The following is a 25,291-nucleotide window of genomic DNA, read 5'->3' as shown; positions in this document are numbered from 1 at the left end:
GATTTTAGGAAGAAATTCTTTACTGTGAGGTTGGTGAGACACTTGGAACATGTTGCCCCTCTGGGTCATGAATGTCCCCACCCTGGAAGTGTTCAAGGCCAGGCTGGATGGGGCTCTGAGCAACCTGGGATAGAGGGAGGTGTCCCTGCTTTTATAGCAGGAGGTTGAACCTAGATGAACATAAAGGTCCCTTCCAACCCTGATTATTCTATGATTCTAAGAATATACTCACCCAAAGGATTCCTCAGAATGCTTTGTCTAGTATAGAAAGTAGTGCAAATCAAAGGTGTTTGCTGGAAATTCTAAAACTAGTAAAGAATAAAATTAACCAGATTAATCATTTGTTGAGAGTGGTTTGTACGTGTCTAGCCCATGTTTTTTCTTAGTATTTATGACAAACTGCCAGGTAAGAGATTTACTCATGCTGTGGATTGAAACAAAGATTCTCTTGTCTTGTGCTGTGGATCCAGCCTGCTCAGCTGAGTGATAGATAGTGCTTCAGCTTGTCTGGAAAATAAATACTCTTAGTTAAAAGCATTTTTAGTCATTTTTAATTTTTCAAATTAAATCCAAGCCTTTGCTAGTAGTGACAGGAATGGCACATAGGATCCAGAGTTGCTGCCAGTGGTCATCTTTAACACACTGTGACAGGCAGGACTGGCTGAGCAGCCTGAGTGCGTAGCAAGAGGCTTGGCGGTACTCACTGGAATGAGTTGCAGAAGGAACTATAAAAGGTGATCGCTGTTCAAGGAACTTTCTCTGTGGTGAGTTCTTGCACACATTTTGTCATGAGGAATGGTTTACCTGTTGCAGGGAGCAAACTGCAGGTACTGCACTATTCAATATAGTGCTTGCCTTGTGTTCACCTGCCTCCTTCTCTGCCGGGTGGACCTGTAACACACTCCTTGAAGCAGGAGGTTATGATTCGTCACTAAGATATATATGTAGGCACACAATTAATTTTCCTGTGTTTAAAGAGCTTTTTTTTCCCTCAAGTATCATGACATCCCAGTAACAAACAGCCTATGTTGCAATTGTAAGAATAAAACTTTACTTACGCCTATGTAGGTTTCTGCTGTTTTATGAAGATTTTTTTCTTGTGCTGCTCAGTTATGAAAGCAGTTTGTAAAACTTAAAATTGCGCATATTAAGGCATGCTGTTTGCAGTCTTTTGGGAATATGAGAGGAATTTAAAGATATTCAGATGATCAACACATTCACAGAAAAATGGATGCTTCTTAAGAGGAGGTAGAACTGCTTCCTTGGTAGTGTCTCACCAGGTTCTGTTGTGTGCAAGTTATTATTTCTTGTTTAAAGGTTTTGGAATTCAACCCACTGTTACTAAGGGCAGGATTTATTTAGGTATGGCTCCTAAACCTTAGAGCTGTAGTTTTATCAGTAAGAAAATAACACTTCAGAGGTACCTTTCTCTTATTCACCCATCCTCAGCACCCTTCAGTAGTCTCTTTCCTTTGATTATTAGGAGTGTAGTCATGTTACCCTTTAAATTGCTAATTAAATGAGATTAATATACTCTTAAGAAACGTTACAAACTTACACTAATGTATATATTGTAATTACACTTGAGGAATAATAGTAACTTTTTTCCAGATATTAGTATTAACGATGGTAGAAAAATGTTTAATTTCTCACTAGTAACTTTTTAGGAGTGCTATATTTAAAAAAAAAAAAAAAACACCAACAACAAACTTGTTTGTTACTCTGTGGGAAGGAAAGGTTAGCATTTGCTTTAGGGTAAAGATACTTCATTTCCATAAAACATGGAATGTTTCCTTCTATATGATATAAAAAGCCATTTAATTAGTAGTCACATTTTCCTTTGTCACAGTTCAATTGTCAAGACTGGAAAGTGTGGCAAGTTGATACAGGAGTGAAGTGGTTTAACTTGTCTATTCACCTGGAGTCTGACTCCACTGTGTGATTTTTGAAGGGTTACAGCTGCCGTTTTTACAAGAGACAAAGAGGGAAAGTGGACACAGTAGAGTAACTTTTCAGGTTGGATTGTAGGAAAAAATTGTTCTCTGAGAGTGGCTAGGCACTGGAATAGGCTGTCCAGGGAAGTGGTGGAGTCACCATCCCTGCAGGTGTTCAAGAGAAGTGTCTAGATGTAGTCCTCAGGGACGTGGTTAGTGGACAATATTAGTAGTAGGTGGACAGTTGGATTAGATGATCCTAGCAGTCTCTTTCAACCTTAATGATTCTATGATTCTAAGTTTTCTCTGATTTTGTGTGTTTTTAGGTTTGGGGTGTCTTTTTCCCCTTTGTTTGTTCTTGAAACCTCTCAGTTAGTTTTTTGTTTTGCAACCAATTTGAAAAAGTAAGGCAATTTGTGTTCATCTCCACATGGGCATGTTGTAAAGCAGACTCATTACTGTGTATAGGACATAAATGAAAGTTTTCATTGTCTCTACCAGTCTCTACTGGTACATTGGAAGAATCAAGTAATCAAATGTCTTCAAAATGGATCTAGCAAAATACCTGCGCATTTTTTTTCTTGTTCTTAAACAAGAGTATCTTTATAAGTATTCTTGATTTTCTATGAGCAATCTTAAAGGGGCTAAAAGAGGAAAATCTCAGGTTTTGTGGGGAACAAGACTTTCCACATGGTTTCGAGTACCTGTCTCTTTATCTTATGTGACAGCCCAGCTTAATATAAAGTTTACTGTAATTATTAATATTAGTTTATTTGTGGATGTGCCTAAATAAATAGCATCTTATTTTTTTCCTTAATGGAACCCTTGTCACCGCCCCACTAGTTTCAAATGAGATAGAATGAGGCTTATGACACTTTTTTCCAGTTTCCAGTTTCTAATGAGATATTGTAGCAAGCCAAAGAGCTACCATATTATTTGCCCTTGCTGAAAAACAGACCCAGTGCCAAGGCCAATGTCTTACAAGCATTGGCATGAGGTTTCATAATTGCAAATTTTCGAGTTAGCACCAGTGGTGAGTAAGAAGGGGTGTTCCAAGCAAGGCTGAGAATGGGGATCGTGCACCTAAAAAACTACTGAACCATCTTTTCTAACAAATAACAACCTTCTCTGAGTTGCCACTGTCAACTGACCCATAGCCAGAACTGCAATTAAGCTTCAATATATTTTATAAAAAATAGTACTTAGTTTACTTTCACATAAGTGAAGAGATACAATTGCACAATGGTGGTTACAATGGTAGAAATACATACTGTTGATAAAATGTTTGCAAGAGATTTAAAAACATATTGTACAGCACCACATCTGGAATTGGGTGATGGCAAAATGAGTTGTACTCTGTGTCCAAGTAAAATTAAATTCTTAAATCTTTCTTCTAGAATAAATAAAAAATACAATGTGCAATATGTCTTACATTACCAAAATATTTCCTGGAGCTTAACAAGAGACTGAAAACAAAAATGAGGTAAAAAAAAAAAAAAAAAAAAAAAAAAAAAAATAATGCATTTAAGCCACCATTAGTCTCTGACTCTAAAATAAGGCAGATCGATATCTTTTAAACTGTCCTTAGCCACTTCTTGTAGTGTTTTTCACAACAATGTCTGTCAGTACCTTGTGGAATCATGAGTTATGATGCTTCTATTTCCAACAAGTTGTTTTTGACAGGTACAGCCATATTTGAAATGCATTGCATGGTAGAAAATGTTACTTTTTCTTAATGAAGAAAAGAAATGAAAAAGATATGGAATTAAGAGAAATGGATGTGTTAGAATTTTTCACAAATGAGGCTGTTTTGAGATGGGGGAGGGTGAGGGAAGCAAAAGTGAAAGAATTATGTGTCGTCATCAGTCTTAATGACGTGGAAAAGAGTAACATTAAACAGGACTTGGTGTCCATTATTCCAAGCATAGAGAGCTCTATCTCTTGCATTGTAGTCAAGCATGGATATATGAAAATACTGATTATGGAAAGGAATGTCTGTATACTCGTAAGTGGAGGTTTTGGTGGAGTAAGAGTAGTAGACCTTGGCTCCCGTTAAGTGAGAGTTAGTAACATACAAGGTGCCACAGATCATGAAGGATTCTCCAGCACTTCTTTTGGGGTAGCCTGTACTCCAGCTCTTCAACACCTCTAGTGTGTCCTGGTTTAGCTGGCTGATAACGATGTTGCCTGCATTCTGGTTGGTGGCATACACAGCCCAGAGCCCAATTTCGTCTGCCATCAGGTCAATATCAGAAAAGCCACCCCAGGTGTAGGGGTAGACATTGTGAAAGCCAGCATACTCAAGGCTACGCTGTGCAAGCACCCGCCCAGTATCAAAGCTGTATTTGATGATGATGTTGCTCTGGTACTTGTTGAAATACAGGGAGCCATTGTAGACAACGTGGTTGGTTCCTGCCCATTTGAATGGAAGGTTGTATGTCCTTGATTCTGCCCCACTGACAAAGTCTGCAATTGATTTATATTCACGGACAATTTTATTATTAGTGTAACTATCCATGTACCAGACCTGGAAAGAAAACAAAAGTTGGATGTGAATATCTGGAACACAATTTCAGGCACGTGAATGTGATATGATGTGATGAATATCTAACTGAGAAAGAAGGAAAAAGGTTCTGGGTGCACAGCAGTCTGTCAAAATACAATATTATCCAAATTCCTGTTAGAAAGATATGGAGAACTCTTGGATTTCCGAATCAAGATTTACTTACGCAAGTGAACTCTTATGATGGCCAGGCTGGGATCCTATTGCAGAGGTAAGCAGTAGCATAACATGCATTATGGCCAGTGGTCAGTATTCAGCTTATGTAGAGCTTAATCCTGCAATGCTGTATTATGAGGGGGGGCTGTATAGGTGTTGATGTTTGTATTAAATTACTTAAGTTCTTAAGGAGCTGAGCTCAACAAAATCTTAGGAAGAAATAAAATATATATTCGCTTTGGATAGGTTTATATCATCCCTGATGCCATTAAAGGAAATGGCACAAATGTGCTATGCTAACATTAGCCTTTAGATATTTTTGCCCAAACACTTTTGGTCTCTCTCTGAAGATGTTTAGCAGTGAAAATGATGGAAGAAATATGTTGGCGAGTGTAACTTCCTAAGGGAAAAATCTCTTTAAAAATTAAAATAAAGCAAATAAAACTCTAGAAGGACACAGATATTCAGAGTTTTAACATACTCGGTTATTTTTCTCTGATGCCAATGGATCTGTCATCCAGGCTCCAAATCGGGTTCCGGATATCTTGACTGTAATGGGGCCTGTAATTTTCATCAATTTGCCACATGCTGAAATTAGAAAAACAAATGCATTAAAGCACATAATTACACAACCCTCCTTGACATCAGACAGAGCACTAGACCAACTGCTCAAAACTAAATAGTTGCTCCAGGGAACTAGGCTTAGGTTGAAGCATTGTCATCTTCATTGTATTAACTTTTTTGAATTAGGCAACAATACAAATATAACAAAACAAAGAGACAAAAAACCCACAAAAACAAACAAAAACTAAAAAAATGAAAACAAAACCTTTATATATTTTTGGTTTTGTGTCTTTTAGAGCACGTTTTCCTTTCCTAGGTGTAAAGAAAAATATAGCCTAGTAAAATATCTTCTCAGTTGACACAAGTAACATTTAATAATAAATGAAAAGACTTATTTTTGCTTTCAGGAAGTTCAGTGAAAGGTTAAATTGATGAATGTTTCAGTTTTCCATCGATCAGGGTAACAATGAGGGGAAGGGTAGAGAGGTAAAAATGAGACAATGCATCTTCTACACAGATGCACCACTGTGTACAAGTGCAGGCCTGCATCTGTCTCTGCCCTGGGGTTATACACACAGATGGACTGGTACTATGGGCCTGGCTGAGGCTAAAAAAGTGAATATGAGAATTATTCAGCAACTGTGGCTGTATCATTTGGCTTCTAATGTTATACTTGTTGTGTCAGGCTGTCTGAGAGGAAATAATGAAAATCAGTATGATCTTGGTTGTTGACCTTATTAATGAACCAAAAGTCTATATTTCAGGAGACATAAATAACAAACATATTAGCAGCAAGACCCTGATGGAATCTGCGTTTACTGAGGGACTTAATATCACAGTGATGTGTAGGTATTTCACTGATGTAGCATCCTTAAAGAAAGAACGCTTTATAAGAATGGGGAAAAAAGTAACATGTCATTTCATTTTTCTTTCAAATTTATAAATGTTTCGCCATGATATTTGGTCATGCTATAGTGTACAAGCTAATCTACATAGGTGTATGGGAACTGCTGAGTCATGGCCTGAACCTCTGATTGATCACCTGAGGTGAGCCATGAGTCAGCCAGAGGAGCACAGGTGAAGGCAATTCACCTGTGCTGCTGGAAGGGGTGGAGCCTGCATGACTGTTGTCCTGGCTCCAAGACCTATATAAGAGCTGGCTACCAGTGGGGAAGGATCTCTTCTGGAGATCTACTCTGCTGGAGTTTTGTAAGTGAGCCCAGGATATAGGTAAGCTTTCTGTTTATTCTCTTTTTGTTATTATAATCTGCTTTGCCTAACTCTTGTTTATTTTGTAATTATAACATCTTAGTATTCATTGATTATACAATGGGAAATGTGGGAAACAAACGTTATGTAGGACTGAGAGTGATCTTATTCAGTTCAAAGGAGAAGATTGCATCAATCTTTGATTTTTCTATTTTATGAAACTAGCAAGGACTTTTTTTTCTGGTCAAATCTTTGTATCTAGAAATCCCTCTTTAATAAGTAACTGGTTGCACAGGTCTTTATTAGATAAGGTTGTGAAAATAAACTGAACAGGAGCTATTTTGAAGATAGCTAGGAATATATGATCTTCCCAGGCTCTGATGCAAATGGACATTGATGGCTGCTACGTAAGCCAAGTTAAGTGTATGATTAATAGAAGGACTTAGAAAAGAAATAAAACAAAAACAACCAAATCATCTTCCTGAAGTTCCTAAGCATTGCATTTAGTGCAGGTAATAAAGAGGGGAAGATGACATTTTATTTTCAGTTGTTGCACAAACAAATTCCGAGTCCGTTAGCTATTTCACTCTCCAAATTATGATCAAATTTGTTGTGCTGTTACTTTGTTACATGAAGGAACAAAGAATCAGTTCTTAATGGGTGCATGACTGTTGTCCTGCATAATACAAATCCAGGAAGCACTTCAGTCTAGTCACTTGAGCTCTGTGAGAAGAAGCCTGTGGATCCTATGGCATGAGGGCAGTGACTTGCCAAGTAATCCCTGGGAAAGTCACTTATCCTTCCTGACTTATTTCTTCATCTACAAGATGGAGATAATGATAAAACTTGCTATTGAACAGTTTTGTACTAGGAGATATTAATAAATCTCTCCAAATTACACTGGGAATGTTGCTTTGAGAGTGCAAGTACCACTGCAATCAGTAATTGTATGCCTTCGTTAATACCTTTTTTGTCACTGATACACCTGCATTTTTGGGGGGTAAGTGGAATTTTGTAATTTTGAACTTTATAACAAAAAGTGTTAATGAAAAATATAGCTATATATATTCTATTTTTATATTATATTCTATATAGTTTATATATAATATACATTATTTATAGCTATAGCTGCAAATGAATCCAACATATATCTACTTGAATCATGTCTTCGTACTTCAGTAAATAACTTTTTACAGAGTATTTGCTTCTCTTTTTTTTTTTTTTTTTTTTCATTTTACTGAACAGACCAGAATGGTCTTAGGCTTACTGTGCAATCTTCATTCACTCACACAAGCATACCTTTCATGACTGCTAGTGAAGGACCTGTACGTGCATAATTCAATATGCACTTGTGGTATATGCAATCATACAGACTTTCTCTACATGATTTATTTCATGTTCTCCATTTTAAAGTTTCGTGGCTAGATTTCTAAGCAGTTTTAACCTGAGCTTTCTCCTGTTCCAAAGGGAAGGAGTGAGTTTCAGTTATCACAACTGCTATGGTAATTATGAAATCTCAGGGAGAGTAAAACATCTGCTTATTGTATGCTAATAAAAATTGAAATTGCTGCCAGTGAAAATGGAAGATCTCCTCTAAGTGGCCAGGACAATACAAATAATGCATTATAATGGTGAAAAATGCCTGCTAGGGATAAGAATGGAAAATAGCTATTACACGTGCAAGTTAGGTAATTATATTATGAAATGCAACAAAATCTGTTAAGGTTTGAGCTAGGTCCTGTGTAACATTGTGGCCAATCTGCCTTCTGCTGCTGCAGGCTTCTAGCTGTCAGATTGGCAGCTGGGTCATATCTTGTGGTGCGTATGACTGGAACACACAACAGTTCTTCAGGAGCTGTTTGCAGTTAAGCCTAAATTAAGCTGTTTTTAAACTACTATAAAGGATTTTAGCACCACTATTAGTAGAAGAAAATAAAAGTAATTTAAGCATCTAAGCCCAATTAGTTAAGTGTGACCCATGGCTGCTTTGAAAGGCAGGCTTTCCTAGTTTTTATTGTTGAGCATGCTGCTACGTGGCAAGGAGTAACCCTCTGGCCAGTTTGAGCCAGCTCTGTTTCTTCCTAATTTCTTCCCCACCTGTGACCCCACTCTGAAGGGAACACTGGGAAAAAGAGAAATTGTTGATACTTTGAAAGCACTGCTCAGCACTAGCGAAAACATTGGTGTGTTGTCAGCACCTGCTTAGTCACAAATCCTAAACAGAGCAGCAAGTGGGATGCTATCAGGAAAGTTAATTCCCTACTGACTAGAACTGCAATGAAGACTTCAGAGAATGCGAAGGAGAAAGGATGTCCAGGGAAGTGTCCATTTATTGGGAACAGGTTATTATGCTTATCTTTAGTGTGTTGGTGGCATGGATGTGCTCCGGAATTATTTAAAAACTCTCTATTGTTCATGAACATATATTTAATATATATAACTTTTCTACACTAGTACATCAAGAGAGAGAGAGAATATGCTGCAGGAATTCAGAATATCTGAGGGGAAATCTGGTGAAAAATTAAGCAAATAGTAGACATCTGGGAAGAGAGTCCTCATGATTACATCTGGTCATTCTGATGTAAAAAAAAAAAAAATAATAAATCTATTCTGTACTGTAGTCACTTTACTACTCAGTTTTAAAGGTATATGATACGCCATAGAATCAAAGAAAAATAAGATACTCGTTAAGCATATCATGATGATCTTTTGTTGCCTGATGAGCTTAAAGGAACACTATCTGAAAATATTATTTATGATTTTTATTGCTTGCTGCAATATTATAATGTAACTATTTTCTCTTCACTGCCTTCTGTTAGTGTAGTAATATGCTATTCTATGAGTACTGAGGGGAAAATAAGACTATAAGAAATTTGTTTGACAAAGTCTTTCATGCATTTTAGCCTATTGTCATGGTGCTATTTCTAGTTTAAAATGAAGACATTGAAAATAAATAATCTAAGAGTGTAACCTAACCTAGATTTTTTCTCATTCTATTGCCTCACAAAAATGAATGCACTGCCTATAAATTTAATTATGTATTTCATGTCACATATAGCCTTTGAAGGTAAGCCATCCCGTAACTGTTTGCTGAGGTACTGATCACAGGAAGGAATCTTAGAGCTTCTCTTTCATTTGTGCTCTTTCTTAACTTAGAAAGTATTCTTTCTCTGTAGCACCCAAGATTTCAATAGTGATTCATTCAAGTATCTCAGAATGCATGGATTTCTTTTGGGATGCATTCATCTATTATGGTTGTGAAGTAGGTAGGTACTAGTTGCCCTTATTTGGGTAATGAAAGTTAAGGCTGAATAATACTTCAGACATCTAGTTTTGGTAGGTAATATTGATCTAGTGTTGAGCTTTGGAGGTGCTGAACTTTGATTTTTTTCTTACTAAAGCTAGTACAATAGTAATGAAGATGGAGGGTCTCTGATGTTGTCTGGTGCTCCTGATAGACTGATGCTGTATTTTTTTAGAGAAGTCATGCTTTATTCCCCATATAGATGTAATAACATATAGATGTAATACTAATTATGTTGTATTGCAAATTAAAGAATGGCTTAGCTGTCTTAGTGCTGATACTACAGGTCTAAAGACAGTGCAGTTGGACTGCCCTCTCAGATGTCATAGTGAAATTTGGATCATTATTATGATGTTGACAACACCAAATTTGTTCCATTCTACTTCCAACTTCAAAATAGGAATATCTGTCTGAACCTTTTAGAAAGAATCTTTGTGCTTTCCAACCAGATGTAAGGATCTTAGATTTAAGTTGCTTTTTTTTTGTTTCTTCCATCATAATTCCTTTTGTAAACAGTAGGATACATGTTGATCTAAGATACGTTAGTGCAAATCTATTGATAGGACTGTCCTTAAGATGAGTTACTTTTGATATTTATTAGTATAGCATGAATCAGGATATGATACTGTCTTTCACTGTGAAGGAAAATTTCTTTCTACTGAGAAAAATCATAAACATTCAACAGAGGGATCAAATCATACATGAAATTTTAAACTTACTGAGCTTTTTCATGCAGTCTCGAAGCCTTGTTTCTAAACTCAGCACCCGCTGGTGTAGTTCGTCATAGTCATAAGCACCAATTTCTTCCTGAATACCAGTGAGGACAGTAGACAGATTCCTAATTTCTTCCTTGAACTGGGTGATTAATTTGGCATCAGTTTTGTATTGCTCCAGAACTGGGATCAGTGGCAGGAGCTCATCCATCTTTTCTTTCAACTCCTGTTAAAGGGCAATCGAATGTGCATTAGAGCAGTTTAAAGGAATTCATTCTTCTCATTTTCCATTATGTAATATTTATGCCTAATTATTAAAATGACTTGAAAATAATTATTGATTTTAGCTACGGATCTATTTTTTTTTGTTGTTGTTGCAGAAGCTTTAGAAACCTCAGAATTAGTGGCACTAAGCAGTAGATAAAATGCATGAGAGAAGAGTTTGTTTCTGCTGTGTTACATGATTACCTTCAAGTGATGTAAACCAAAAATGTATAAACTCCCGACTGACTGTATTTTTCTTGAGAAGGTGATTAGGCTTGAACACATAATGGCATCAAAGATGTCATACCTGTTTTTATAGCAGATAAACTGTTAAATTCTATTTCGCTCCTTAGAAATACCGAGTTCATTTCTTTCTTAACGTATATTGAGTCCTATTTATTCTGATCTGACCACAATCATATAGATCTTTCTTCTGATGAAAAAAAAAATAATCCATGGTTCTTAAACTGATTAGTATTTGTCATACAGGTACATCACTAGGAGCCTTTGAGCTTCCTCTATTTATTTATTTATTTATGCTCTGAAATATTGCAAATCATTTTATTGCCATGTGCAGTTGGTGTTATGTTGCCAATCCTGTCCTTAAGTGTTTATTAAAGAAGTAAGGCTTCAGTTTGGAATCTCTGGCTGATCCTTTCTCAGACTTTGCTGTCATGTTCTTTGAGAATTTCTCCACCTAATCATTCTTTATGTTGTAATTAGTTTTTGAAGGTATAAATCTTAATGTTTATAATTAACTTAGGTTGCTTGAGGTGTTTTTTTCTTTTTTTTCTTGGTCATTGCTGTGTAGAAAGCCTCAAAGAATCCTTGAAATCAAAATATTTTCTTTTATGAGTAGCATGCAGGTTTGTCCTTGATATATCAGCTGTACACAGAGATTTGCATATCTGTTTTTAATTTGTGAAAACAGCAGGATGTCCATGAGCAAATCCTTGGAGACATGAGGAGATGCAAGACTGGGCAAAACAATAAAAAAGGTGGAAATGGAGACATGTTAGGTTCTAGTATGAGGTGATAATAGAGATAGGGAATGGATGAGGACACCCAGGGAGGGCTTGTTGTGAAGGGATTAGAAAATACAGTCCTGAAGGATGGCTGGAGTGTAGTCAGGAGATTAAAAGGGAAAGCAGAACAGAACTAGATGGAAGCCTGATGGTTAGCACAATAACAGATGCATGGAGATGCATGTACATAGTTTTTAAAGTCACTTGTATTATGGGATGCAATGAACATAGTAAATAATTTCAAAAATAAATAATTTGATGCCAAACAGAATGCTTTGCTAGTATGGAAATATGAAATAAGTGGATGGGATTGGCCTTTACAAATGGTTGAAAATCTACCTCTGAGTTTTCACTTCTCAAACAGGTTTGAAAATTGCTTGAGAGGGTATGCAGCATTTATTCATCACTCAGCTAATTTATCCATGGGGCATTAACAATTCCTTTCATATTGGAATTATTTGTTCAAAATAAAGACCTACGTGTGGTGTTCAGAAGGGTATTTTGCACACAGATCATCTTAATAGCTTATAATAATATAATATTTCATAATAATTTCTTAATAGAAATTAGCATTTTTAATTCAAGCATAATAATAGTTATAAATGAATTAATGAGAATCAAGGGTTTCCTTTTCATCTTTGATTTTGTTGTCAGTGGGTCTTCAAATTATGTTTTAATAGCTGAATTATTGAGTTCTTCTACAGCTGAAACTACTTTTACTTGATTGTTCTTAGTAAAAGCTCGGTTTTAGTCTACTTTATCTGTAAAAATAAAGTAGTTATGGTTTTCTTCATGACAGCAAGAGTAGGCTTTGTGATGTGGGAAGCATAGCTTCAGAAGCCCAAGTTATTTAATTTGGAGGTGATGAACTTAGGCTTTGGTTCTGTGAAGCCATAAACAGTCAAAAACCATGAATAAACGATGGATGGAAAAAAATGAAAAGATTGTAACTCAGCAAAATGTGTATAAGAGAAACAGTGAATGCATGAATGCTGATTTGACATAAGTATGACCATATGCTCAAGTGTGACTTGGAGCAAATTATGTACTCTGTCATAAATATGGAGCCACAACATTAGAACTTTTTACTTCAGTAAATGATAAAAAGATGATTTAGCTGTTTTCATTAAAAAAATGTGTTCTGACACTCCCTAACTTGTTTCTATGATGGTACAAGAATTAGATTTTATTGCAGTATGAACAGTGGTAGACATATCCTAGCACTTAGTGCCTGCTGATATCAGAGGTAATGCTATGTTAAGAATGAATTTCTTTGTCTCAGTTGAGATAAAGGACTGGAAATTTAGTCGATCAAATTTCAGAAAGCTAGCTGCATATTGTGATGTTGACCTTTCAAATTATTCTTTCATTTAGATGTCTAAAAATCTATTTTGTCCACCTGGCAAACTGTCAAATGGAAGTTAAATGATTGACCAATACAAATATCAAATATTGAAAAGGTCAGTACTGCAAAAGTCTACTACCTTTGATGTCAAGCATCAGACAGTCAATTTAGATATTTTGTTCCCAAGTAAGTTTAGAACAGGAATGCAGAATATATATACTGAATATATAATGATGTTACACAGATAACATGGTGGTGTAGCAATGAGTGATAAAAGGAAAAAAGACATTTCTTACTGCCTGAAAATGACTGGATGTATGTGCTCAAACTCCAATATAAAGAATGATGCAAGAAAATATTAAATTTGGTAGTCAGATAATTAGCATAATAATTCCTGATATTACTAAGACCTGTTGGATATTCAGTATATCTGAAAAAGAAATTATGTAATTATTTACCTCATTGATTAGAAAACTGTCTGTTTTGTTTCACAAATACTTAAAAAAATATATATATATATATATATATACTTGGTTAAGAATAGTTTAGTATGCAGAATGTTTTTTCTAGATCCTGTCTTGCAGACCAGAAGTATCCATTTATTACACCTGGTATTTGTAGAGCGTATTTTCTATTTTTTTCCTTAAGAGTGCTTCAGATAGCTTATTTCAAAGTATACAATGAAATTTTGTGAACCTTCTACTCAGGAAAAGATTGGCTCATGTGGGTTGTTCTTTTTTTTTTTTTTGTCATTACAATTCTCTGGAAGTCTTTCTTGAATCACACAGGTGTGACTACGAATGATTGCCCTCCGCCCCTATCCCAAGCTCAAAATAGCAAACCTTTAGATATGAAATCAGATCTTAACTGTACTGGATAAAAATTACAACAACTGATTTATTATTGGCTTTCTTCTTTTCAGCTGCAACAAATATCAGGTAACAGAAAAAGTACAGAACTCTCTACTTATTTGATATTTTTTTCTTTGGATCTTTACATTTATCAGTGTATCTTGAACAATAATTTTTCACTATGATATGCACGTTGGTACAGAAAAAAAACAGGGTTCAGTTTCTAGGGACATTTTTCTAATGTTTTAATAATTAATAGTTTCTTCCTAGCACAATTAAATTGAACAGAGCAAAAGATTATCATCATAAAGGAAACTTCATTATTCTTTTCTTTTTTTAATGTTGCTCTTGTATGAGCATTTCAAGCTGAGATCTTAGCAGTCCATGCATTGCTGCTTAGTACATTGCTTCCAGCAGGCTTTCAAAGTTATTGTTAAAATAAAACCTACTTGAAAATGCTTTGTCATTAGTGTCTTCCGATCATCTTCAATTTGCCGAAACTTGGCCTTCAGCCCTTTCATTTGTGTTTCCATTTTTAAAACATACTGGAAATCCCTCTGAGTCCGTAGATTTAAAACTTCAATAGATTGGGACATATTCTGAACCTGTTAAAGAAGAACACTCTCTAAATGCACTTTTTGTTGCTTTACTTTTTATTCCTGGTTAAGTAGTTAAATGTCAGGCAATAAAATGTGCTTATAGCAAGGTTTTAGTTGAGAGTCATTTATACCACAGTATAAGTTTTAAGTTTCATAACATGACAGTACCAACTTTGGGAAACAGGGCTAACAGAGGACTAGCAGGAGTAAGATCTTAGAGCCATTAGGGATTTTGATAGTTTCTTTGAGGTGGGGGGGAAGAGCCTCTCAGCTCCACTTTTGATGGTCTGGAAAATTGCTGTTAAGCATGGGAGTCTATTTTGTCTTCTGTGATAGGTGCTGACTGTTCTTCACTATGTTCTGTGTAGCATGTGTTTTCTTCCAGGCCCTTGAAGAAGGACAGGACTAAAATTTGGACAGGTTTGCTGAGTGATTTTTAGCTAGTAGGTGTTGGTAGAATAATTCAGTAGAAGGAAACCATGGCATTGTAAGCTGGGATGCACTTATTGTTAAATTGGTGTTTGCTTATGATTTTATAAATGGGTATAAGATTAGAAATGTTAGCAAATTGTTCTAATGGTAGAAAAACTTTTCTTTTTAATAGATGAGAAGAAGTGAATGTACAGACAACTTTTGTATGTAGGACAACTTCGTAGCTATTGCTGGCACTTCCACTATAGTAAGGCAAGAACTTTCATCTACAGTAAATTTATATTTTAACACCACTTATTAAGAAAGCAATGCTTTTGCCAGTTTTAAAAATAACATATATTTCAACTTCAGTTATTCTTTTTTAGCAAGCATTCTGTTTCCTTCCCCGTTTCAACTTTCCTCTGAGAAAGGGAGTTGTTAAGTTTTGAAATATTTCTAAAACCTGCATGTTATGCTATGGGCTCGGTCAAAACCTGAAATTAAGTTTCCACTGAAGTTCACAGAGGCTTATGGAGAACAAATCTGCAGGATCTGCCATTACATTAACACTGACATGATTTTTTTTAGCTAGAACAATACTGAAAAAATACGATATGCTAAAAATACATTTTTTCTGTCTACATTGTATGTTGCTTTCTGCTGCTGCTGTTCAATTTTTCTATCTCATATCTCCTACTCTGAGGTTATGCACTACAATCACTATTGACTTAACTATGCAGAGAATGCAGGACAATAATTTGTCTTTTCATGGTTGCAGCATTTTCTTTTTTTAATACTTTTAAAACTGTACTAGTTTTAGTATAGACAACAGTGGATGGTACTGGGAGTAGATCTTGGGTTTTTGGGCAAAATTTGCGTAACCAGAGAACAAAGTAGATAGTAAGTGAGAAAATAAGTAAAAGCAAATTAGCATATTTCTCTTTTGTATGGTCTGCTTTGATCATGCTGTCCTGCCTGTATTTCATTATTAGTTGATGTGAGGCAAGGAATGACCTTCAAAAGATATATAATTGAAGCAGAAGCTGTAGTTCAAACCCTCCAACAACTAGGTAGTTTGAGGTGGGATTTGTAATATTCAACATAGGGAAAATCAGTCCTGACTATGTGTGAGGAAAACTTTTGGGAGGAATGAATAAGAGAAGATGCAACTTCAGTTTGCTAGGCAAACGGCTTGGGTTGGCAAAGGTATGCTACAACGACAACTGAAAAATTTGGGAAGGTGCTGAAAACACTGATAGGAGACATACCCTGAAGAAATAGTTTTGTTAGGTAACAGAAAGAAGTGGATTTTTGTGGGAAATGTATTGAGCAGAAGGAAGAGTTCCTTGGGCAGACTTACCTTCTCTAGCAGCTGTCTAAGTTGCCTGCTCTTGGCATCTCTTGAGCACAGGTTTTGTTCAGGTGCAACAACTGTACAAATGCAGCGGCCATCAGGATCCTGGGCTGAACTATAAACTTGCCATCCTTCCTTGGGGCTAATTTGAGTCTGTAACACACAATAGTAATAATGCAAATGAAGGGAGCTGAACTGATTCTGTTGTTTGAAAACACTACCTATTTTGGTTTACTTTTGCATTATATATTTGCAGCGAGATTCCTCCTAGTCATTGCTCATTATTCTCTTAACTATTTGTACTGGTGATTTTGTTCAGATTCGTAATACATCTTTAGCAGTGTGCTGTGAGCATTGTTTCCAGTGATGAGAACAGTTTCCTGCTTGGGATTCAGTGCAAGCTGGTTGATTTAATTCTTTGCAGAGCAATGCTTCGGTTTTTCATTAACAGAGAGCAAATATGTCCTTTCAGCCTGAATGACTTTTACTTTAAACTAATGGAAACAACAAAGTCAGAAAAGAACAAATATAAAATCCCAAAGAGAGAGTGCAGTATATGTGACTCATGCAATAGGAAGATGGTTTGGACGTGATTCTGGATGGGGGTTAGCAAGCTTGCTCTTCAAGATGCAGCACAGAAAACTGTTCTCCATTGACTTCAGCTGTGCTCACACTAAAGGGAGAAGGCTTGCTGCAGGGCAGTGCTGAGAAGTGCCAGATTAGTTTAGATGGAGGGAAGTGATGGCAGATATGGCATAATGCAGTTAAGACACTGAACTGTGGTTCACTAGGACAGGACTAGAACAGTTCTGGAAATTCCTAGCATTCCTTTAAAATGTCTTTGAAGCTTTGGTGGCACTTTGTGAAAATGGTATCTGTCTGTTTAATGGAAAGTATGGAGGTCTTAGAGTGTTGGAATGGGACTATGTAATTACATGAATGAACTCAGGTGAGGGAATGAAGAGTAATGGACACCAGAAATATTTTTCTTTTCTCAATCTGTAATTTAAAATTAATATGAAGTGTTATTTTTTCCTAATAATACAGTATTAACCGAATTTCATAGTACAGTTGCTAATGGATAGCACTGAAATATTTCTGGATGTAGTTGAAATCAATTACTAATTATACTATAAAATTGCACTAATTGTCAGCATGGAGAGTGATTGTTAAAACCAGCAAGCTTCTATTGATGCATAGAGGGAGGAGTAAGTTGCATAACTTCTCATCTCAGAAAACATGCAGTGTCTCTGTAGACTGAAATTAGTAGGGAAGTTAGCACTACTTTTCCGGGAATCAATTTGGTGTTAGCAGGCAAACTTTTTTTCCTTACAATGACTCCTCTGAGGAAGCCAGTGAAGATGGAAGTGATCTCTTCTACTGTGGAATTTAGTGAAAAATTCAGAGTTGTGATGTTCCTCTGTTTTGCAAGGAAAAGGAAGGCATACATAGATGGCTGTAAATAGGGGACAGCTAAACTTGCCTTAGAATTTGCTAGAAAGGCATATCCAGTGCTAAATGGTTTCACTTCTTTTGCCCTAAAAATTAAGTACATCATAGGAATTTAATTATATATGTATACAAAAATAAGAATCAAACTTACAGCTGGAGAAGTAGCTTAATTTGGTTTTGAGCAGATACTAAAACTGCAGGCTGGAACAGCTGAAGCCCATCAAAGCTGGTAACCCTTGCAAAGTGTAAGCTCTGTTCACTCCACAAGTTTTTATGTTTCTGTGTAGAACTGATGCCCAGACAGCATGGCCACGCAGGAGCAAGCTTTTGTTGAAGTTCAGGAACCTAGAGCTTGTGATAAGTCCTATAGGACAGGAATACTCAGTATGATTTGTGCACAGATTGTGATATTTGTGATATCTATGTTAAAATCTATATTTAGATTTTACTGCATTCAGTTTAGTACATCAGTGAATGAGTTCTGTACAGAGGAGAATGGATGAGGCAGCACCATCATACACAGTCTATAGTGAGGCAGTTATAGTCCAGGCTGTGTTGTCAATGGAACTTAATGGTTCTAATGATGTAATGTGTCTGTGTCTGGTCTAAGAAAAAATAGATCATTGATCAACTCAACCTAATTGTGACTTGATTAAAAAAAAAAACTTCTCACAAAAAAAGACCTTCAGGCACAGTCTGAGTGTGCTGTGATGGAATAGCTGTGCAGAAATGAGTTGCTGAAGTCACACCCCCAGTATAGGCTGCAGTTCTTTCCGGTAGTCTATGTTTACCTTATTTATCCCATTAGGGTTCCTTTGTTAAGTAGGATGGATTGTTATTTTTTCTTTGCTTTGCCCTTTAAGCCCAGTCTTAAGCAGAAACTGCTGTGGGGGAAAATCTAGCAGGCATCAAAACCTGAGGAGAGCTACTGAATCTACTCTTCAGATGCAGACTTACTGCTGACAGGCCTTAGAAAACAAACGAGGAAAGAGATAACAACTGGCAAACAGCAGCAATGATAATAAATCATACTAGTTCTTGGAAACTGGGAGAAAACAGAGGCATCTCCTCCAAGACTGCATTAATCTGGTTTGGCAGGCTGCTGTGCGATGCAGTCACTTCACTTAACTCTAAAAGTTGTACTTTTTTTCACTTGCAATTGTAGATATTCTTATAGGAGCCTCCACTGTTACCAGTGACAGGACAAATCGCAACATGTGTACTTCGCATCATTGCTTAGATATAGACAGTATTTGTCTGTTTGTCCCGTGACTTCAGTCCAGGGACGGAGTCACTGCTGGTGAGGAGGCCTTTTGCCCTGACTCACCTTGTTGCTCCAGTTGGGAGGAGGAGAAAATGTTAGTGAAGATGAGGAGGTTTTACTTTGTTTTCCTGACATTTCTGAGCTGTATGTATCCTAGAAGAAAACTTCTGGAGCACTGCTTACACTGATCTGATCACTGGGGAAGCTGACAGTGGATGACAGCAGCTTGGTGATGCAGCAGTTAGTGATGACTACAGCACTGTCAAACATCTGGGGCATAAAGTCTGTCAGTCAACAGCTGAAGTTAAGGAAAAGCCTGAGATGCTTGGTTTTATGCCAAAACCCCACCAGACTGAAGATGGTATTTTTTCCATTTGGCAGATGATGCCGACCTCAGATAATAAGGATTCTATGGTTGTGTCCCTGGATCTTAGGGCACTTGTGCTAGCTCTCTTGAAACACTCTACTTAATGATTGCAAATTGCATCACTGAAACAACACTTATGAGGCCTTTGTGTAATTTGTGTTTTTTTGGAGTGAAGGGAAGCACAAATTCACACTACTTTGAATCTGAATATGTAAACATATATAATGATAGATGTGTGTTTATAACTATTTATGCCTATATTATATAGTAACTAGGGTGAAACTCTCAGCTACTCAGTTGCAGCTTTAAACTTGGATTTAAATTAGGGAACCTTATTTCTTGTTATATCATATTGCCACCTGCATTCTAGTTCACTGGACATAAGATACATTGAAAGAAAATAAAATGGAATTTTTCTTCATCTGCTCAGCTTTGTGATGCTCTAAAACTTAACAGAATTCTTTCTTACAGCATAATTAAGTTTTAAGTAGCAACATTTAAAGCCCAAATGTAGTGACTTCCTGCAGTAATGCTTTTCCTGCATACATATATTCAATTAAACATTGATTAGTAAATACATCATTCTTTTTACAGCTAAAAAATAAGTCTGAGCATAGCAATCTTCTGTACAAATAGTGAAATTTACATTTTACATAACACACTTATATAAACATCTGATTGCAGTTAACATATAGCGGTTTGCTAAACATTTGGAAAAATTATGTTTTACTTCAACTTATGAATACCAGTATGGTGTTCCTTGTTGTCCAATTAAGTGCTTGCTATTTACAATTTTCGTGAATAGCTAATCACAGGTTTTCTGTATGTGGTCTTTAACAGATGCTGCTATATAAGATCATCAGCCATACAAACTGCTATTTGTGTCATTTGTTACTTGCCTTTCTAATTTTCTGATACCCACCCTCTTAGTACTAATTCTATTTTGTTTCTAACAGCTACTTATTTGTTTTACTGTGTTCCAATAAGGAAAAATGTATAGCAGACAAAAATTAACAAGAAATCTACTGCCTGAAATCTGTTCTCTTTAATAATGCAGTACATTTTTCTGGAGCAGTAAACAAAGGAAAAATGTCTAGGCAAATAAAATGATGCTGCTGTACTATTTTTAGCATTTCACCCTCAAGATGAAAACATTTTTTTCATAAATATTTAAGGATGTTACTTGATACCTTCTTGTCCATAGTAAGACCACAACATGCTCACCAAGTTATGATGCCCAAAGAGTAGCATGCATTAAGTGATGATAGGAATGTTAGTATTAAAAAGATTTACAAAGAGGCAACAGAGTAAAGCTTTTGCTAGCACTTAAATTCTAGTTCAGCATTAAGATGGCTTGCAACACATCATAGCTACTTACTAGAGTATCTGAAGTGGGTAGTCTGGTGGTATTTAGTCCTACCAGAGATGGGAGAATTTGGGACATCCAGTTAGAGATCATTGCCATGGTGCTAAGAACAGCACCAAGCTTCAGCAGTGGAGGACTCATTGCTGTGGAGCTAATGAGTTTTCATAGTGACTGATTATCATTCCGATGCAGGCTGGCAGTGAGAGGCGGGACTGCAGCATACAGCAGCCACAGAGTGAATGGAGAGTGAGGAACTCAGATTGAATCATCCATTAAAAACTCAGATCCTTATTTGCTCTCACTAACAAATACTCTATGACTATTTATTTAGAACTTTTGACTACAATACTGATCTTATGCTGTCCCTTTAATAGTCATTATTGTTTTCAGTGGGAGATGTGATGGGTGAATTACCTCTTCATAAGTGCTAGAAAATCAATTAGCACTTAATTGGTTTAGTCCTCACAGAATTGTAAGTATCCCTATCTGAAATAGGAAAGTATAATCACAAAGCCAAGCAGAAATAGTCCCCAACTCCCTATTACTCCTGTGGCAGAAATATGCTCAGGAATATTTCAGAATCTGATATAGGAACTATACATGTCCCAGACAGAAGAATGGGGAGAGCTGTCTGCCTGCAAATGGAACCACAGAAGTATTCTCAGAAACCTTTCCAAATATTCCTTGATTTCTTGATCTCACATAAATTACAAACATTCAGTGACTTAATTTGAAAAGATTGTTACTAAGATAATTGTTGTTCGTAAAAGAGTACTGAAGTAGTACAAGTTCATATTGTTCAGTGTTTCTGTTAGTGTATGTGCTACTCTAATGAGAATCATTGCGTTGGCAGGCTCATATGTCTCCACTGCCATTTGGGTAGGAACAGAAAACAAACTGTGGGTTGCTCCTATAGCATTTGGAGGATTCTTTTGGCTCTTATCTGCTGTTAAATCTGTTCTTCTCTAGTGCTGTAGCGTGATCTCCACTGTCAGTAGCAATTTATCTTTTTTAGAAACTTAGTAACTGTAGGGAAAGAAAAGCACAGAGAAAAGGAGTGCAGAAATTCTATATCATTGTACTGTTGGGGTAGTTACAGGTTTTTTCTTTTAAAGAATTGTTTTAAAAAGAAGAAACACTGGACAAGGATTTATAATGGCAGTTATCTTGGATGAACTTGCTTGAAAATTTGCAAAGACAGAATGCTGTATTTGTTCCCAGAAGTAACCATGGATTTGGTATGTTTCTGAATTTGGACTGTCTGCACAAAAGAAACCCATAGTGAAACTGAAAGGGTTGCCTTTTCCTAAGAAAGTGCAGTGACAAATGCATTTATTAAACTTACTATAGTCCTGCAAAAACTTTTACTGATCCTCAGAGCTTGTGCACCAAATGTAGGTTAAACTTTCCCAACATTCATTCAGAACTACTTCATTACAGTTATTTATCGAAAATGTACAGAAAATTACATTTTAGGAAAAGAAATAGAAAATCACGTTGGAGACTGCCATGTAATTTTATAAGGGATCCTCAAGCATAAAGATTTGGTAACAGAATACACAGTGAAATTCTGTTTCCCAAAATGTAATATTTTCTGGGTAGATATTTAGCAGGTGAGCTACTAAGTGTTTTATATACTCAAAAAACCACAGTTCACTGAAGAGCTACATTTGAAATCTGAAAACATTAGTTTATTTGCTTTTTATACAAATGCTGCACAAAAAAATAAGTTTTTTTTGCTAGCATCCCTAAATAAATGTAGACATGACAAAAATCAGTTTACTCACTGAACTGAAAACCTGCTTATTTGTGATTGATGGTATTGCTCCTAGATACATCTTTAAAGATAGTGTAGCAGGAGATGTTCCTCCATGTTTCTTGACAGCTTCTAATTACAGATTACCATACAAGTGGTATCTGGATTCCCATGGTGCTGAAGTTAGATCTGCTACAAGTGCATAAGGGCTTTAAAGCACTTTTGCACTGCAGTGCAGTGACGCAATTGCAGATTGGAGAGAGAGATGTGAGTCTGCTAAAGCAACTTAGCCTGAGAGTTGGTGTTAGGGTAGCTTACATTAGAAAGCTGCAAAAATGCCTTTCTAGGACCTTAAATATTTGGTGACTTTGTCTTATACTACCGCAAATTGATAACATTGTTATCACAGCTCAGGTGTGATAAACTTGATACAATAAAAAGTAGCTACCATCAGTGTTAGAAATATCAACAAGGCAAATGTCCTGAAAGTCATCAATAGGTGAACGCACATAAATGCATGAACAAGTTTAACTATCTCCTAGCTGGAGGAGAAGGAACAGTGATAGTAAGAAAGAGAAATAGAGAAGGTCAGGAGTGGTAATTTAACCCTCATGTCAGCTCAGAACTGTGTGCTTAAAAAAGAAAAAAGCTTACTCCAAAATAGTTCATAGAATTCAAAATCATGTTCTTGGGTAAATGCTACAAAAAAAATAGTTTTATTTGGTAGGAAAATATATTAATTTCAACATAAATACTCAGCCTGAAACGTTGCATTTTATGCAGAAAGATCAAAGTGTTTGTACACTCATGTCTCAGATATCTTAAATAGCTTCCTTTGAAGAAGAGCAAAATCAGTAACCCTAAACGTCAGTAAGTTAGTACTTTGACAAGTTAGGTTGACAGAGTAAGCTCTTGTGCAGACATCAAAGTTTCCCTTCGTACTGTGGTCTTCTGTAGGGTTTAGTTTCTTCATCTTCACATCATATATTCCAGTGGTGACTCCGTAGTAGGCTGAATTCGGAGACGTTACTACAGTAGTCTTGTTCCTGGGCACTGCTGGTTTTTCAGGTAAGATGAATGTGTATATAAGCCAAAGTTCTCAGAATCTGAACAGCAATTAAAATTCTTGGTCCACCTTCAGCACTGTGGAAGTGCCTTTGCCCTTTCTATTTGATTCCAGTTCTCTGAATTCAGAAACCTTGAGAGGTGGCAAGCTGTTTCGTCTAACACTACATTTTTGTTTAAGACAAACCTCTGGCTTTGCAGTGTCACTTGAGTGGTAATAGCCAGGTTCTTTGAGCAGATGGAGAGGCAAGTGTCCTTCCAAGATTATGTTCTTTCACCAGCCTCATCTTAGTGACATATCACAGTCAGGCATCTCCACTGATGGTACATGTGTCAAGAGAAGGCTTACTATAAGACTGTTCTATCCTTGTCCATGCTTTCAAGGTGACATTCTTTCTGAAATGGCCTTGGTTATACACTTTTTTTTTTTTTTTTTTTTTTTCTGGCTTCAGGATAACTCTTAACTCCCTTTGAATGAAGGAAGAAGTTCTTAGCATTTTCATGTAAGTGGGCATAGTTCATGATGTGAATTGCTGGAAACGAGGAGGAGGCTGAGCACAGTGCATTAGGAAAGTTGTCAGTTAACTGAAAGAGCTGGGCAACAAGTGCAAGGGGGACTAGTTGAAGCGAAAATATTTTTTTTTCTGGTTGAATTCCTGCCATCTGACTTTTCAGTGACGTTTATATTTTACTCAGCATTATCTTAAAAGCTTTCCCTTCAGATGTGCAATATAAAAACGGTGCTAGAGGTAGAAAAAGAATTCAGTGGAATTACCCATCCCTGTTGTCTTGATTTCTCTGGGTGAGCTAGTTTATTCATGCTCACTTAAAAGAAAAAAAAGCAAACAAAAAAACAACAACAAAGAGACATCTGCTCAGAGCTTGATGAAAAACTCTGCTGAGAGCCCTTTACCTCTCAGCGGAGGCTGATATTCCGCAGGCTTTGGAGAACCTCAGGGTGCCTTCTCTTGACATGAAGAGCAACAGAATAGGCCAGTGCAATGCCATATGCTCCCAGGCCTGGCACTGCTCAGATTTGAAATGATACTGCAGTTTCTCTGTTCTTTTGTTATGGGGCTGCATATAAGGTATAATCCCCCCCCCCCGTCATAATCCTTATGCTTAATGCTTTTGATCACTTGTAATTTTTTTCCCATTTTCAAAATACGTATAATTCTATTCAGGGAGAGAGTAAACCTCAGTGCTATACATAGCTGAGGTAGCTGGCTTTTGCTTAGAGTAAATTTTAAGAGGAACTTGTTTCTCAGGTATTCAGATGCTGAAATTCACTGTGATGGTAGAAAATACAATCCTGGAGATGAGCTAGAGCCTTGAAAATCAGTGGATTTGCTGTAATTGAATAAAGTCAGTGTTTTGGGTGACTTTGAATGCAACTGTGTGTCAGAAAACGGAGGTGAGGTATTTACTGAGAACAGCAGCCCATCTACACCCTGTGAAAGTGATCGGTTTAATTGAACTGTCATGAGGTTGGGCAGGCAGCACTTGCAGGGAACCAGGCCTGTTTTCTGAAAGTCAAGGATGAAGTGGCTAGGGGATCAAATGGCAAATGTTTAAAGCTCTGGTAATCCTGTGTTCTACAGGATTATCAACATTCAGAATATGAGAATAGTTTAACTGGAAAGAAGGACAGATATAAAGAAGGAATAGATATTTATAGCCAATGTTAAAGTAATTAAAAAACGATGTGTTTTAACCCACAACGACAAGT

At 36.5% G+C, this 25,291-nt stretch overlaps 1 protein-coding gene across 2 annotated transcripts; it reads right to left on the bottom strand.

Annotated features, from left to right (window-relative positions):
• Positions 1-3,783: 3,783 nt before the first annotated feature.
• Positions 3,784-20,882, bottom strand: OLFM3 (olfactomedin 3). Of its 2 annotated transcripts, XM_042819821.1 has the most exons (7): positions 20,750-20,882; positions 19,174-19,183; positions 16,299-16,434; positions 14,378-14,533; positions 10,450-10,669; positions 5,135-5,241; positions 3,784-4,461 (listed from the first exon to the last, which is right to left on the bottom strand). In XM_042819821.1, exons 1-7 carry the CDS (start codon positions 20,880-20,882, stop codon positions 3,784-3,786), a joined length of 1,440 nt encoding a protein of 479 aa, XP_042675755.1. The 2 variants fall into 2 exon arrangements, with proteins under 2 accessions (XP_042675755.1, XP_042675754.1); XM_042819820.1 differs by lacking the exon at positions 19,174-19,183 and having other exon boundaries at positions 16,299-16,445; positions 20,754-20,882.
• Positions 20,883-25,291: the final 4,409 nt, after the last annotated feature.

Source organism: Centrocercus urophasianus, unplaced genomic scaffold (assembly GCF_019232065.1).
Source record: "Centrocercus urophasianus isolate 14NV4802_14NV808 unplaced genomic scaffold, USGS_Curo_1.0 seq_18, whole genome shotgun sequence".
Taxonomy (NCBI): Eukaryota; Metazoa; Chordata; class Aves; order Galliformes; family Phasianidae; genus Centrocercus; species Centrocercus urophasianus.
Note: the sequence above shows the minus strand (reverse complement) of the source record. Positions and strands in the feature narration are given on the sequence as shown.